Source organism: Nannospalax galili, unplaced genomic scaffold, assembly GCF_000622305.1.
Source record: "Nannospalax galili isolate Female #2095 unplaced genomic scaffold, S.galili_v1.0 scaffold1014, whole genome shotgun sequence".
NCBI classification, from domain to species: domain Eukaryota; kingdom Metazoa; phylum Chordata; class Mammalia; order Rodentia; family Spalacidae; genus Nannospalax; species Nannospalax galili.
This window is the reverse complement of record NW_008335824.1, coordinates 1,729,033-1,743,944: the sequence shown is the minus strand read 5'-3', so window position 1 is coordinate 1,743,944 and position 14,912 is coordinate 1,729,033. Positions and strand designations below refer to the sequence as shown.

At 38.0% G+C, this 14,912-nt stretch overlaps 1 protein-coding gene across 1 annotated transcript in view; it reads right to left on the bottom strand.

Moving 5' to 3' along the window:
- Window positions 1-6,868, bottom strand: part of Lix1 (limb and CNS expressed 1) — a 60,403-nt gene extending 53,535 nt beyond the window's left edge. The window contains exon 1 of the mRNA XM_008830539.1: window positions 6,511-6,868. Coding sequence (XP_008828761.1) covers window positions 6,511-6,592 — 82 coding nt within the window. The 5' untranslated portion in view covers window positions 6,593-6,868. The remainder of the gene's footprint in view (window positions 1-6,510) is intronic.
- Window positions 6,869-14,912: the final 8,044 nt, after the last annotated feature.

Genomic DNA, 14,912 nt, shown 5'->3' with positions numbered 1-14,912 from the left:
CATTGATGTTAGATAACCAACCAAGATCAGGTTAATTCAAGTTAATTAAAATGGTCAACTCTGTGCAAATATGGGTTTAGGTATATAATGTATCTTCCTTCTCTAGAAATAGTGATTTTTAAGAATGTTCTTCAGTATCTTCCACAGCTATTAACCAGAGTAATTGTGTAAGGCACAGGCAGAATTTGACTCTAAAAAGCATGGTACAGGGCCTTTGGTGACCCACAGCTGGAGGCAGATTCTGAGGACAAATGTCAGGATGGTAAACTAAGACTTTGTGTCAAAGTGGTATGTGGGGTGATTCTAAGCTAGTCTACTAGGCCAGCTAGAGGCAGCTCTCTGGCTGAGCTGCTGAGGTGGCTCTATTCATCTTCAGAGCCCCTTCTTCCATGGTCCCTCCTGTCTATTTTGATGTCAACTTATTCCTAAATGTAGTTATCCTGTGTTAACTGTATCAATTGAGGAATGGCTTAGGAGAGCCCTGGAATGTGTATTTCATCATAAACAAGAATTTCCGACAATGGGAAAACTTTCCCCACTTTCAGGGAGGAGAAAAATCGACTAACCAGCAGCTTAAAAACATTTATTCTATCCCTTCCAGGTGCCTGGCCCTGTAGAAGGTACCTGGGATGTACACAAAAATACACTGGCCTCTGTTTGGGGGCTTACAACTAAGATATGGACAAAACCACCCTAGAGAAATGATATCAAGCAGTACAGAGCCCCGGGAAAGAAATGTGAAGGAAACAGCACGGGCCCCAAGTGCCAACAGAGTGGTGGATGAGTGATGGGTTCTCACAGCTGTTCAACAAGATGAGATCAAAATAGGGATCAACTGATTATCATCGCATCAGGGAGAAAAAAAAATAAAGCCAACAAAAAATCAAAACCATAACATTCCATGGACTCCAGAGAGACTGTGGAGAGAGTTATAGGGATGGTAGTAATTGTCTATTTTGTTAGTGTTAAACTTTCAATAGGAAACTTTTTCTTTTAAAATAGAATTGTTTTAACTACCTTTATAGACTAAACTTACATTTGAACATGGAGGAAAAGAAATAAAAGCCTTTGGGGTTAAAACTTCAATATGAAATATATTAAATAAAAAAGATTCTTTTATGAAAGGCTTCTAAAGTTGTCTAGCATTTCTTAAATCAATCTGTAGCACATAATCAGTAAAACCATATCATTTAAACAGAAAGATCATAACTTAGAAACGCACTCTCAGGCAGCTGTATCCTATTATGGGCTGTAACTTAGCACATGAGTTTCAGAAGTTGTTAAAATTGAGTTCAAGCTAACAAATCTTAACTGTTAAAATAAGAAACCTCTGGTGAGATGATAGAACACTCCACAAAGAGGCTCTAGACTGATCTCATAGGATGGGTGTCTATCATATTTTATTGATCTTTTAAATGGTATTTATATATGAGAAAGAAAGGAGTTAGGATAGATTTTGCATTTAAGTGATTGAGAAATCACTCATTTTTTCCAAACAATTTTAAAATACTTTCCTCTTGGGTCAAGTCTTTCAGTATTTAAATTGTCAAATGAATATTTGTTGATAAATGATGAAGAGAATCTCTTATCCCACTGAGAACTGAGCTGAAGCCTTCATTTTTCTCATTATAAGTTCAAAGAAAAATCGTTATATCCTGTTACGAATAAAGTAAAATTAGTATTTGAACAGGCTTCCATGAAACAGGCAGTTCCAGCTTAATGCTAAAATGATCAGCATTTACACTGTCATAAATAAGAGCGATCCATTACTCTAAAATGAATAAGGATGGAGGGTATTTTATTTTGTTTTGCTTTTTGTTTCTAAATTGTTCTTTCAAGCACAATTTATATGGTGGAATGTGATGCAATATGTGCAGGAATTTCACTGCACAAGGACTTTCATCCCTTACATCCATTTCTTTCTGTGAAATGTGAAAACTATAAATGTATCATCAAATTTATAGATTTCAAGTAACTACTTTAAAAAGCATGGAATGGAAAAAAAACAAAACTTGACTCTTGAGGATTTTTGTTCTCTCAGGTCATATATAGCCAGATTCATGATTACTAAGATGTTTTTAATAGCCTCATAGTATGGTCTGAGTTTTCCATAGGGTAAAAATGTACTCTTTGAAGTTAAGTATTCACCTAATATATATATTTGCATATATATACATATATACATATATATATAACCTTTCATGCAGAGAAATGTTTCCTAAATAAAAGAGTTAATGTACCTCAAATATGTGAGAAATTTGCATCTAATTGAGCAATGTTTAGTAAAGTCTCCATCTTACCTTTTCATTATAACATTTGGAGACAATACAAGCAGAATGTATCAAGTCACTTTATAAAGCCAACCTAGAAACCCACCCATTTTTGTGGCCAAAATGACAGCAATCAAGATAGTTTTTAAACAACTTTCTCTTTGAGAAAGTTGTCTTGATTTGGCCTTCAGGTAATGCAAGTAGTTCTCCCAGAAACATGTTTGCCATTCACAAACCTTACATTTTACCTGGGTTGCCAAACGGTTTCTACCTGAGAAAGAGCTGCAGTTACTCTCAGCTTAAGTGTCAGGACATGTACCACCAACAGATGTCAGTATATACTTTCCCCCCAGTGAATCACAAAGCCATAAACTTCTACAAGTAATTTAAGATCATAACTAGCTCCAATGGCTCCACTTCCTATACATCAGCAGGACTCAACCTGCCTCCTTCACTGCCCTCTCATTCCAATGCATGCTTCTTGAATGACCTTTGGACAATTTGATTCTCCTCCTCAAAAAAGCCCCCACCTTGGGGTTGGAGAGATGGCTCAGTGGTTAAGAGCACTGACTGCTTTTGCAGAGGACCTGGGTTCGATTCCCAGCACCAACATGGTGGTTACGAACCATTCTTAACTCCAGTTCCAGGGGAATCTGAAGCTCTCTTCTGCCCTCCGTGACATTGCACAAAACAGGTGCACTCCCATATATGTAGGCAATACACTCATACACATAAAAATAAAATATTTTTAAAAGCCCCCACCCCTACATTCTTGTCATACTCTGCTTAGCTGTGACTACTTAACAGGCTCTCTCCTACTCCAGAAGAATCTATTTCTCTCCCTTCTCTGTTTGGCCAAGAGACACTGCCATTACAACCCTAATATAGCAATCAGCACCTCTGGGAGGCAATGGGGTTGGAAGATAGAATTTGTATCTTGCCTCCATCTTTTACTATGGTGGGACCTTGGCAACTTACCTTAACCCCCACGAGTCTCAGTTTTCTTACCTCTAACAACAGTACCTACATTACTGCAGTACAACCTACCAGCTTTCTGTGAAGAATAAATATTTCTGGTATAGTATCTGTTACATGATGAAGATTTGACATCCTAGCATTACTATTAAATGGATGAAGGAAGACACCCAAAGATGGTAGGTAATCATATTATTATTTTATAATTTGAAGAGTTATTACCTAGATTAGGATCTGAAAGTACAGTCATCATGAAATCATGTGATAGTTTCTTCTGAGAAAGCATGAGGAGCTGTGAAATTGGCAAACACATAATAAGTACAGGCTCCCACAGAAGAAAGGCAAGGAGCTGCTTTTATGGAAGCTCATCTTTGGCTGTGACTCATGACCCATGAGGCGAGACTGGATCGCACAAAGCTGAGCATGGAAGGCAGCATGGAGATAGGCCATAATCACTGCAAACAGATTCTGTCTGGCAGTGTGGAGCTATCCAGTGCTACTTCTTGCAAAGAAGAGATGCTTATGTAACAGAGAACAAGTCTAGTGTCAGCCTTCAGAAGCAAACTTCAGATTAGAAGCCCACCTTATTTCAAACCTCTTTTCATAATTTTTCATTTGAATGTGAAACAGAGAATAAAGAAAAAAAATGATACAGAATTCATTTCCTTTTAGAAAAGAAAATAATTTAAAAAAACAAAACAAATCACAACTATTGTGAGATGAACACCTTGTCTAAAATACAATGACAGGCCTAACATATTATAAAATGCCATTTGAAAGGCTAAGCAAAATATTCAAAGTTTATTTCCTTAAGTGAATATAACTATTCCCACATGCATCTGCCTCAGACCAGAAAACTTTCAGTGTGCTTTTTCTAACCAACTTGAAGAGAAAATTCAGTAACTGCTGCTTGTTTTTAAGTAAATCAAAAGCCAACTGAGGGTGATGAGTCCCTTAGGTGTCCATTGTTACTCTGTCCTCTGTGTTCAGGGAGTGAAGTGAGGAAACACCGCCTTGCATTCACAGAAGAACTTAGAATAGCCTGAAAATCTTTCTTTAGAAATACTTCTTTGTACACTTTGGTTAGGTCTTACAACGTTCTGGAGCCCTTTTTCATCTTCCAGGAAAGCAGAGTAGCAATTTTTCTTAAGAAATTAGCAGTGATGTGCCCAAGTAGTCAGCCCTTCCCTCCTGACAGAGACTGGAGGGGTGGTGACAGGGGAGGAGCCAGAAGAGAATTAGGACAGAGGCCTTCACAGAGCCTGCCACTTAAGGTTGGTGGCAGCTTTTTTACAGGCTATCAGCAGGACTGTGGTGTGCAACTTACAGGGTGTGCCAAAGAAATAAGGTCCATGAACCAAAGTGACATGCACAGCACCCACAGGTTGCCAGGGCATAGCTTGGCTCCCAAATGGGCTTTTGATGTTCTACCCCAGAAAGCAAACTCCTTTCCACTCTTCCATAAATATGATGACTGGTTGAACAATGCAATGATACAAAAAATTATGGTACAGGAACTTGAAACAGCGTATATCCATTTAGTTATTTTTTTCAGCTTAGGAGAGTCAGTAGAGAGAGGACCAGAAGTTTAATTTCATACTTATTAAGCTAGGTGAGCAGTTGCAAAGCTACAGACCACTAAAGGGATGCTATATGCCAAATTTAGGTTTTTTTGTTAATGAATGAAATATATAAAACAGGGCACATTTTTTCTATGTATAAGAATTCTTGCAAAGATTTGGGTGACAGGACTTAATATATGCTTCATCACTGTCCCTTAAAAAATTCCATTCTCTCTTCTAAACTGTATGCAATTGTAAGAATTTAATTCAGCTTTAAAAATGGGCCATGCAGTCTCAGATTTAAATTTTTCCCTCTCTTTCTTTTTACTGTCTCCACTCTCCAAATCCTAGCCATAAGACCCCTATACAATTTCTCCAAAGCTTTGGGCAGGCCAAAAGCCTTTTATCCTTCTCTAGGAATTCGGTGCTATTGTAGGAGAGACATTCTTTCCTTCTCTTTCACTTAAAGAAACATACCAAGCTTGAATAGACTCCAGGCTGGGCTTGAGGATGGAGTGATTTTTATTAGCTCTAACATAGCTATTGACAAATGCTTCAAGACAATATTAAAAAAATAAAATCACAAGAAGAAAGAAAAAGGCTTTCACTTTATGCCTTAGAGGACAGATTGGTTACAATTTAACTTTGAAGAGGAAAAATTTATAGGATAAAATGGCCCAACATTTCTTTTTCTTCATCACACATATGAGGAATATAAGTTACAGGGACATCTGGAAAGGAACGTTACTCAGTAATCAGAAAGCAAAATCCAAGCCATTGATGTTCTGATGGAGACAAACATAACTAGACTCACAAGGAGGCAAGCTGTAACCTATTGAAGTTAAAAAAAAGATCCATATGCATTTTTTACCTTTTGGGCAGTTCCAAAGCACAGTTCTATTTCAGAAGCCCTTTGTAATATGACACCCACTGTAGATAAGATGCACCGTGAAGATAGTCTGTTTTGCAGCAGCAGGAAATCAAATTGGTTCCAGAAACAAAGTTAAATGACAAATGGTTTAATAGTATTGCTGGAATTGGAAAGCTTGACTGAATTATTTTTCATAATCATTTTAGAAAAGAGTTTAAAATAACTTTGCCATACCATGTGGGGTGGGGGTGGGGGAATGTTGCTGAGTGTGGCCGGCATCTCATTTTATTGGCCTTTTAACTAAGGCATTTTAATGTATTATTAAAACTTAGGAGCTCAGTGGTGATTTATTATTAAATTTTGTTTGCTACTAATATTTTTTAGATAAAGTGGTACCTTATTTAACATGACTAATGTATGTTCTGCAAGATTAAATAAATCTTAAATAAATTAAATTAAAAAAACCATAGATACAGTCTTTTATTATCATTTCCAAGTTATTTTTTAGTTTTCTTCTCAGGTCCAGTCAGCTTTGCTTTATTAAAAACCATCTGGAAAAGTTCATTAAGACTTGGTGAGTTTTAGATTTTAGAACGGGCTTCTAAACAGTGGGAACTCTGCAAAATTGCAAAATAACCTAGAGTCTTATGCCTTTAGGTAAAACGAAATCAGCCTTTTGACTGAAGTCGGGAACAAGTTAAGTATCACTTAGACCACAGCACATGACTACAGAGATTTAGCAGAAATCATAGTTAAATAGGATGTGACTAGACATTTAGGACTATTTTCAAAAAGTCAGGGGAAAAAACAGTTTTTCTCCTTCAGTACTTACAGTCTTTGAAGACCAGAGCCGGGTCTCTGTGAGGCAAGGCTTGGGCAATGATGTGTCTCAGAGATTCCAAGGTCCTGTCCATCTCGGGTCTGCCTGTGCGAGCCTCCTGCACAGTGTCCTCATGCCTGAATTCCTGCAGCTCTGGACTGAATTTGTGCAGCTCATTGATGCACTGGATTACCAAAGAATCCCTTTTAACATCTGCCAATCAGACATTTCCCAGAATCTAAAGACCCCTCAGGGGGCCCTCTTCCCAGGCTCACTTATCTTTGTTGTATGCTGAGCTAATTAGCTCGAAAGGCTGGCTGACAGGCTGGTTCCCATTGCTTCCTTCTGTTAAACACACCCACCTACAGGCTAGCTGGGGAAGCTCGCTAATCATGGGAACAGATTTCCTCTCCAACCAGATTTTGCCTGGATGAGTGCAGCTTTTTCATTTGAATATTTCTTATGGTCTTCTATCTTCAAATATGCTGCCCGAGGAATATTGACTCAAGAAACGTATTTCTCAAGGTAATTTCCTAAATAACAAAGGAGTAGCTCAGGATTGCCAGCACGGTATAATCCATATAATAAGCAAAATCTAAATTCCATTTTGGTTAAGTAGTACTATAAAGATTATGGTTGGCATTAGATTGTGCTTTATATCTGAATATATCAGAAGCCATCCACACTCCAGTGACAGAGACACATCTAATGGCAATGGCAAACAGTATCTGGTAAACTATTTGATAGTTTGCCTGGGAATGTTGTTGTTCATTTAGTTACCCTTCAAAGCAAATCCTTTCCCAGGTTGACGCTAATTAATTCCGATATCATTCACTTCCTTTTAGTTCTTGATAATTCCTTGCATTAAAATTTTCAGGGTAAGGGGCTGGAGAAATTGCTCAGTGGGTACAATATTTGCCGTGAAAGCAAGAGGACTTGAGTTCAAATCCCCAGCACCCATGTAAAATCCAGGCATGGCCTCATGTTCTGGTAACCCCAGGGTTCGGAGCTGAGAAAGGCAGATCCTGGGAGCTCTCTGGTCTGCTAGCCTCGGTGAAAGAGAGAATTTCATTTCAGGTTCAGTGGCAGTTTCTGTTTTTTTTTTTTTTTTTTTTTTTAAGGGTAACCAGCGATAGAAGATAACCATCCTCCTCTGCTCTCTGTATGAACACACACCTGTGCACCCACTCCCAACAACAACCACAATTTCAGGGTAAGCAGGAGCAAAAACTATCTTTAAAGAATATCAGTGGTTATTAAAAGAGGTGAAATAAACAGATTCTTTTACCATCTAGGATCTCTATGCCACCCATAATCGTATGTAAAATAGTCTTTTGATAGGAGACATAAACATGTCATGCGATCCCATTACAATAATATGGCATTATACCAGAAAGAAAGGAACTGATTTTAATAGCTGTAAGTTATGTTGGTTGTTGAAGGGTTGTAGAGTACTTCTTTGCTTTGTTTAAAGTATTTTCCACAGAATCACAAGAGATTGTTTTCTAATGTTCCTTCCAATTTTCAGATTCCATAAGTACATTGTATTTTAGGAAAAACTGAAAGGAGTCCTTTAAAAATTGTATAAAAATAAAATGCCTTCCATGTGATCAGCATCTTCAGCTAGTTGTAGAGGGGTGGGCTTAATGAAAGGAAAATAGAGGAATGGGATCAGTAAAAATCATTCTTATTATAATGACTATCACCTGGAAAATATCCACAGGAAATATAGGCCACCAGAGATGAAACATAGGGCTGTCCCATGTCTCAAAACATTGAATGAAATAATATACATATCTATGTATACATCTTATATATATATGCTTGAAAGAAGTTGAACTTCATGTGATGAAACTTAGGGTCACAAAGTATATTTTATATGGTCTATACCAAATAGATTCTTTTTTAACAAAAATATTTATTTTTAATTATGTACATGTGTCTGTGTGTGGGTACATGCACACAAGTGCAGGGCCCTGTATAGTTCAGAGGCATCAGATTCCTTGGAGCTTGAGTTATAGGTGGTTGTGAGCTGCATTCACGGCAAATATTGTACCCACTGAGCCATTTCTCAAGCCCCTTACCCTGAAATTTTTAATACAAGGAATTATCAAGAACTAAAAGGAAGTGAATGATACCAGAATTAATGCTGGGAATCAAACTCGGATCATCTAGAGTACATGCTCTTAATTGCTGAGGTGTCTCTCCAGCCTCCCCACCACCACTACTTTTTTGTTATGTGTGATGCTAGATCAAATCCTTACACATGCTAATTTTCTTGCAGTCTGGAAGTTTTAAATTTTATCTTTATTTTTTATTTAGGGAAGAAGTTTCTAATTTGAAACATAAACTGGATGGTTAGTGGATTTAAAAAATATAATAAAAAACAACCACACACACACACACACGCACAAACCCTGTTACACAGTGATTAGATACAACGTGTGACTGAACTCAAGTACCCTAAGTGTGACATAGCATTGGAAACCAAGATAATTAATGTCTCTATTACAGAACCAGAACAGATAATATGGACTTCTCAAATGAGTAAGACTGATAATACAAAAACAGAAAAGTTAGAAATGATTGATGCTAGGATTTCTTTCAGTAAGTGGGCATGTTCTGTAAACTTAAATTGAATTCTAATAAAACTTAAAAATAGTGTGGTAGGAGCTGGAGAGATGACCCAGTGGTTAAGAGCACTGGCTGCTCTTGTGGAGGACTAGGGTTTGGTTCCCAGCACCTACATGGTAGCTAACAACCATCCTTAACTCCAGTTTCAGGAGAATCTGGCACTCTCTTCTGACTGCCATGGGCATTGCACAACACGGTGTATTTACAAATACATGCGGGCCAAACACTCATACACAAAAAATAAAAATTATAAATAAAAAATAGTGTGGTAATAGACCGTTAAACAATACTGGTTATTGCCATTGCTCTTAGTTAGCCACCAGATTGTGATGTTAAGAGCTTATTGCTGAAGACACTACACACCTGAGCTGCTGAAGAAACAAAGAGAAATCAAGCTGATGCTGACCCTGAAGCTACATCTGTGCTGGCTAGATTTCATAGTACTAGAAGGTGCTGTGCATGTGTTACAGGCAGGAAAGGCAGTTTCCAACCTTGCCCAGCTGTGAACCCTGTGAGCTCTAGTAACAACTGACTTGGCAAAATATGCCCACTGGTGCAATAATGAAACAAATGTTATGAAAGTAACCAAACACTTTCTGATTCTATTTTAAGGCAAGCTTCACAAGATGGAACCCATACCTGATACTGTTATCAGGGCCAAGAACATGTGGCTAGATAGGTCATAGGGGAGAACCTACTACTATGATTCGGCTGAATAGACATAGTATTAAACTGACTCCTAATGACTTATTGTTACCCATAAATTAGTGCATCTCTCAACTCTCACCAGAGACTGTTCTTATTACAGCAGATGATGATTGACACAGAACCCCACAACTGGTCAATGTGTAGAGAATAAAGGACTATGGGGTACTCAGCCTTAAATGGAACACCTATATTACACCCTCTCCTCCTAAGGTCCAGGGATCATTGCAGAAGAGAGGGTGGAAAGATCATAAGAGGTGAATATAAGGAACCTGTTGTCCAAACACAGGGTAGTTGCACATATGAACCCACAGTACTTATGACCTATGCAAGAAACAAGACCTATGCAAACCCAAGCCAGACAAGGCTCAGGCAGGAAGCCCTAGTCTCACCTGAGGAATTTTTGGCAATTGACAGATGCTGGGAGAGAGAGTCAGTTTTCCCTACTGGTGTGATCTCTAGGAGGTTGACCACACTCCAAGGGATAGACAGGCACACAAGAGCATTTAGGAAACGCAGATTAGACTAGATAGGCCTTCAAAAGAAAGACAAATAAGAGTCAAGGACATGAAGTTGGAGAGAGAATAGTAAGGTAGGGGTGTAGTGAGAGGGGTAGGTCTGAATATGATCAAAATATATGAAATTCTTGAATCAATAAGAGTAGTCTGTTGTTTTCTGTTTCCTGTGCCTGTTTGAAGATAGGAGGCACTCAGCTTTCTGCTCTGGCTGCCTCCTGCCATGCCTCCCCCATCATGATAGACTCACCCTCTGGAACCACAAGCCCAATAAACTCTTTCTTCTATAAGTTACCTTAGTCATGGTATTTTATCACAGCAATAGAAAGTAACTAATATACCAAGACAAGTTCATATAAACATTATGGTCTTTAATGACTCCCATTTTATGGAATGAAAACAGCAATTTTAACAAAGGTAGACTATACAACATTCCACTTAGATAGCAGTTTCCTCATTAAGTTCAATTTTCCAATGAAAATGTTCTTAAACCTCTGCTTACAGATTCTTCTTTGAATATACATAAAATTCTTAGATTAAAGTGCTGTTATTAGACACATAGTATAGTATCAGAAATACTATGTGGTTTATTACTTTACTTTCTTTGATGTAAAATGCAACCAATGGAGATTGAAGAGCTGGAGAAAACATTGAGTAGTGGGTCTACTTTAGGGGAGGATTCTAAAGTTCAGTTTTCATTGTGACCATTAACCATCTGAATAAAGGTTTATGCTAAAGACACAATTTAAATATTGAAACAAAGTAAATGAGTACAGTAGACAATAAAATGGTGTTCTAACAAATTGTGTTAGACAGCTAATTTGAAGGACGAAAAATGGTATGTCCCTGACATGCTCAGTGATAAAAACTTTCTACCTGATGGGAAAGGGGAGTTTTGTGAAACAGCACACTTTCCAAGATTCCAGGGGAATATGGGGCTGATACTTTCCACAAAACAAAGGTTTAAAAACATATGTAACATTAGAGAATTTTATTCCAGACATTTGTTCATTGACATTTCACTACATTTAAGAAATCACCAATAAGAAATAATCCGTTGACCCACATGAAATATAGAGAAATAATTAACATCAAGATCATCTATAGATGAAGGTAAGGGCATGTATAGATATTTCTTCATTTTTACAGAAGAATACTTTTACTATTTTATCACTTTTATTTTATGTGTATGAGTGTTTTGCCTGCATGTAAGTAAGAGCACCCACATTTTTGAAGTGCCCATAGAGGTCAGAAGAGGGAATCGGATTCCCTGGAACTGGAGTTATGGATGGTTGTTAGCTGCCATGTGGGTGCTGGGAACTGAACCCTGGTCCTCTGTAAGAACAGCCAGTTCTCTTAACCACTGAACCCTCTATCCAGCCCCTAGAAGAACATTTTTAAAAGCAATAACAAACTATCCTTTGTCCTTGTTATGGCATTCAGAGTTCACTCCAGATTGGAGAATATAGCTGGGGTCTGGTGTGCCTCTTTGTTATCTTGTAGTCTTACATGACCAATCATCCAGTACTATCTTGGAATCTGGTCTCCAAGAGCAGCACAGTTTTGCCTTTAAGAAATATTTTGGAGGTCAGTGACAACTGTGGGGAGGTTTTGCTGGTTCACAGATTAACATTTTCAAGATAAATTCAGAATTGTTTAAAGCTGGAAGAACTTGGCTGTTCCAATTTATAAGACTGGAGATTATGATGTCAAGCCATTTGGTTGTTAGACATGCATCCGTGAAATGTGAACTGATACTCTAATGGTAGCTGGTTGACTTCCAGAACAATATGTGTTTTGAAAATGATGGTTTAAAAGTTTTGGTTTATGGAATAGATTTTGCCAGTAGCTTTTATGACAATATTTTCTTTCATAAAAGTTTATTTAATTATTGGTTCTTGTCCTTTCATTCTCTCAAACATCCCTCTTCAGGACTAGAATTTATACAGATGACTGTGTGAAAAATAGTGACACAAGATGTGGTTATGAAGTGATAAGGCTGACCTGAAAAGAGGCTGCTGAACTCCACAGTCTTTGAACTACTCTTCAGACAAAGACGATGAGGTCTTCTACAATAGTATGCTGGGGGCTGAGACACATTACTTACTTATACCCTAAAGGAGACAGCATTTTTTTTTTCTTTAAAGTCACGTTTCTGGAGGTATGAATTGTACAGAATGTTTAAATGTTTGCAAAAATAACAAGCACGTTAATATGAATATATAGACTAAGAGAAAAGGTATTAGGTTAAACAAACTTAGAGAGAATGTTTATTGGTTACAAACAAATAACTTAAGTATGAGATTAGTTGATGATGCTAGGTTCCAGAAACCAGTAATTTCACGGCTCCATCTATTTTAGATGAAGCTTCCTGTAAAGGCTGTATCATCGGCAGGCTCTTAATTCAGTTCCAGCTACACTTACAGATATGCTTACATTAAGATAAAAGCCTCATGCCCATCCATTTCACACTGTAAACTATAATTTCCACTTCACTTCCTATACCTCATGAACAGAACACTGCATTTTGCAAGCATCCTGCTGACAAAGAAGAAATACTATCTTTTCAAAAATTGTTTAAAGAAGGAAGAATAGAAAACTACATATAAAAGGGGTCTATTTTTCCACAAATTGAAAACTGGAGCAAGCCCAAGTTTTAGAATACATTCTTCTGATCCTCTCAAGGTACCTGGGTAGCCTTGAGTTCAAAGGGAAAGTATTCCCTTCTGTAGCCCCCTGCCCTCCAAAAGACCCAGAATGTTCTGATGGAGGACTTTTGTCTATTGCGATGGGGTTTTGGGGAGTGTAATGAGATGAGAGGCTTATCATATTATTACAGAAAAAGATGTTTTCTAAAAAGTGAGGTACAACAGAAGATAGATCTCAAAATCTGCATATGAGGACTGTCTCCTCTCACATCTCAGAGCCTAGGAGGCCAGGCAGATGTGGTATTTAGTGGATCTTCAGGAGACCCCAGGCCAAGTGCAAGCTCTAAACCACCTAAAAGACCAGCTTTTCTGCAATTCGCCTTTTCATTATCAGCTCCATCAAACTACCAACCCTCTCAAAAATGTACTTTTTGTGACTTTGGGCAAGAAATTTGTCCTCTAAAGATGTTTTTCTTACAGCTACAATTAAAACAAGGTCACAGAAGGTCTCTAGTTTTGGTATGACAGAATGAGCCTGTTCCATGCTGTCTCTGCCTTTTCTGTTTTAGTTGGTTCCCTCCAAACCATTCTAACATTGACAAGTGTCCCTGAGTCCACATAGTCCTCTTTGAAACCAAGGCACCATTAAGTCACAACCTACAGTTGCTTTTCACTAATGCATTGTTTTCCATGTCATCTTTGATTTGGTCCTTGGTTGCACAACCACTCCCACCCCCACCAACTGCACTACAGCAATCGCGCATCTCACTCCTGTCTTCCACATTTTCTGCATGACTTCCTCCCCTGCAACTGTATCTTTCCAATCTACCTATTCAAATAAATCCCCCAGGACACTGGTCTTTATTTAATTTTTAAAAATTTTATGTGTATGAGTGTTTTGCCTGCATGTAAATGCCCACAGAGGTCAGAAAAAGGTGTCTCTCCAGCCCCATGTTTTATTTTTATTTTATGTGTATGAATGTATTGCATGCATGCATGCGAGTGCACCTATGTCGTGCAATGTCCATGGAAGTCAGAAGAGGCTGTCAAATTCCCTGGAAATGGAGTTACAGATGATTGTTAGCCATCATGTGGGTGCTAGGAATTGAACCTGTGTCCTCTGCAAGAGCAACCAGTGCTCTTAACCACTGAGCCATCTCTCCAGCCCTCAGAATGTTTTTAATATTATTTTTATTTATTTTATTTTATTTTTTATTTTATTTTATGTGTATGCCTGCATGTATGTAAGTGCACCCATGTCGTGCAATGCCCATGGAGGTCAGAAGAGGGCACTGGATCCCCTGGAAGTGGAGTTATAGACAGTTATTAACAAACTGAACCTGGGTCCTCTGCAAGAGCAGCCAGTGCTCTTAACCACTGAGCTACCTCTCCAGCCCCCATAATTTTATCTTAAAAACCTACATACCACCTGGATGTGGTGGTACATGCTTTTAATCTCAGTCCTCATGAAGCAGAGGCAGGTGAGTTCTAGGTCAGCCTAATCTACATAGTGAGTTCCAGGCCATCCAGGGCTATATAGTGAGACCCTCTCCAACCAAACCAAACCCTGTATATACTTTCCATGATAACTTTACACACTACCAAGCTTTTTGAAAACTGATATAAAAACAACAGGTCTTTCCTCCTAATCTAGGAACAGAAGAATTACAGAATTTTTAAAATTAATGGTCATTGTCTTTTTTAAAAAATGGGGGTGGGGGATGGTGGGTGGGCATATGATATTATGATAAAACTATCCTAATAGATTTTATTTACATTTTGAAGCATAAAGAATTACATTAATTCTTTAATATATTAATACATTTAATCTACATTAATTAGGTGGACACATGTGTAGGTGAACTTGCCCAAGTGTACACGTGTGAAGGTTATAGGTCAATGTTGGATTTCT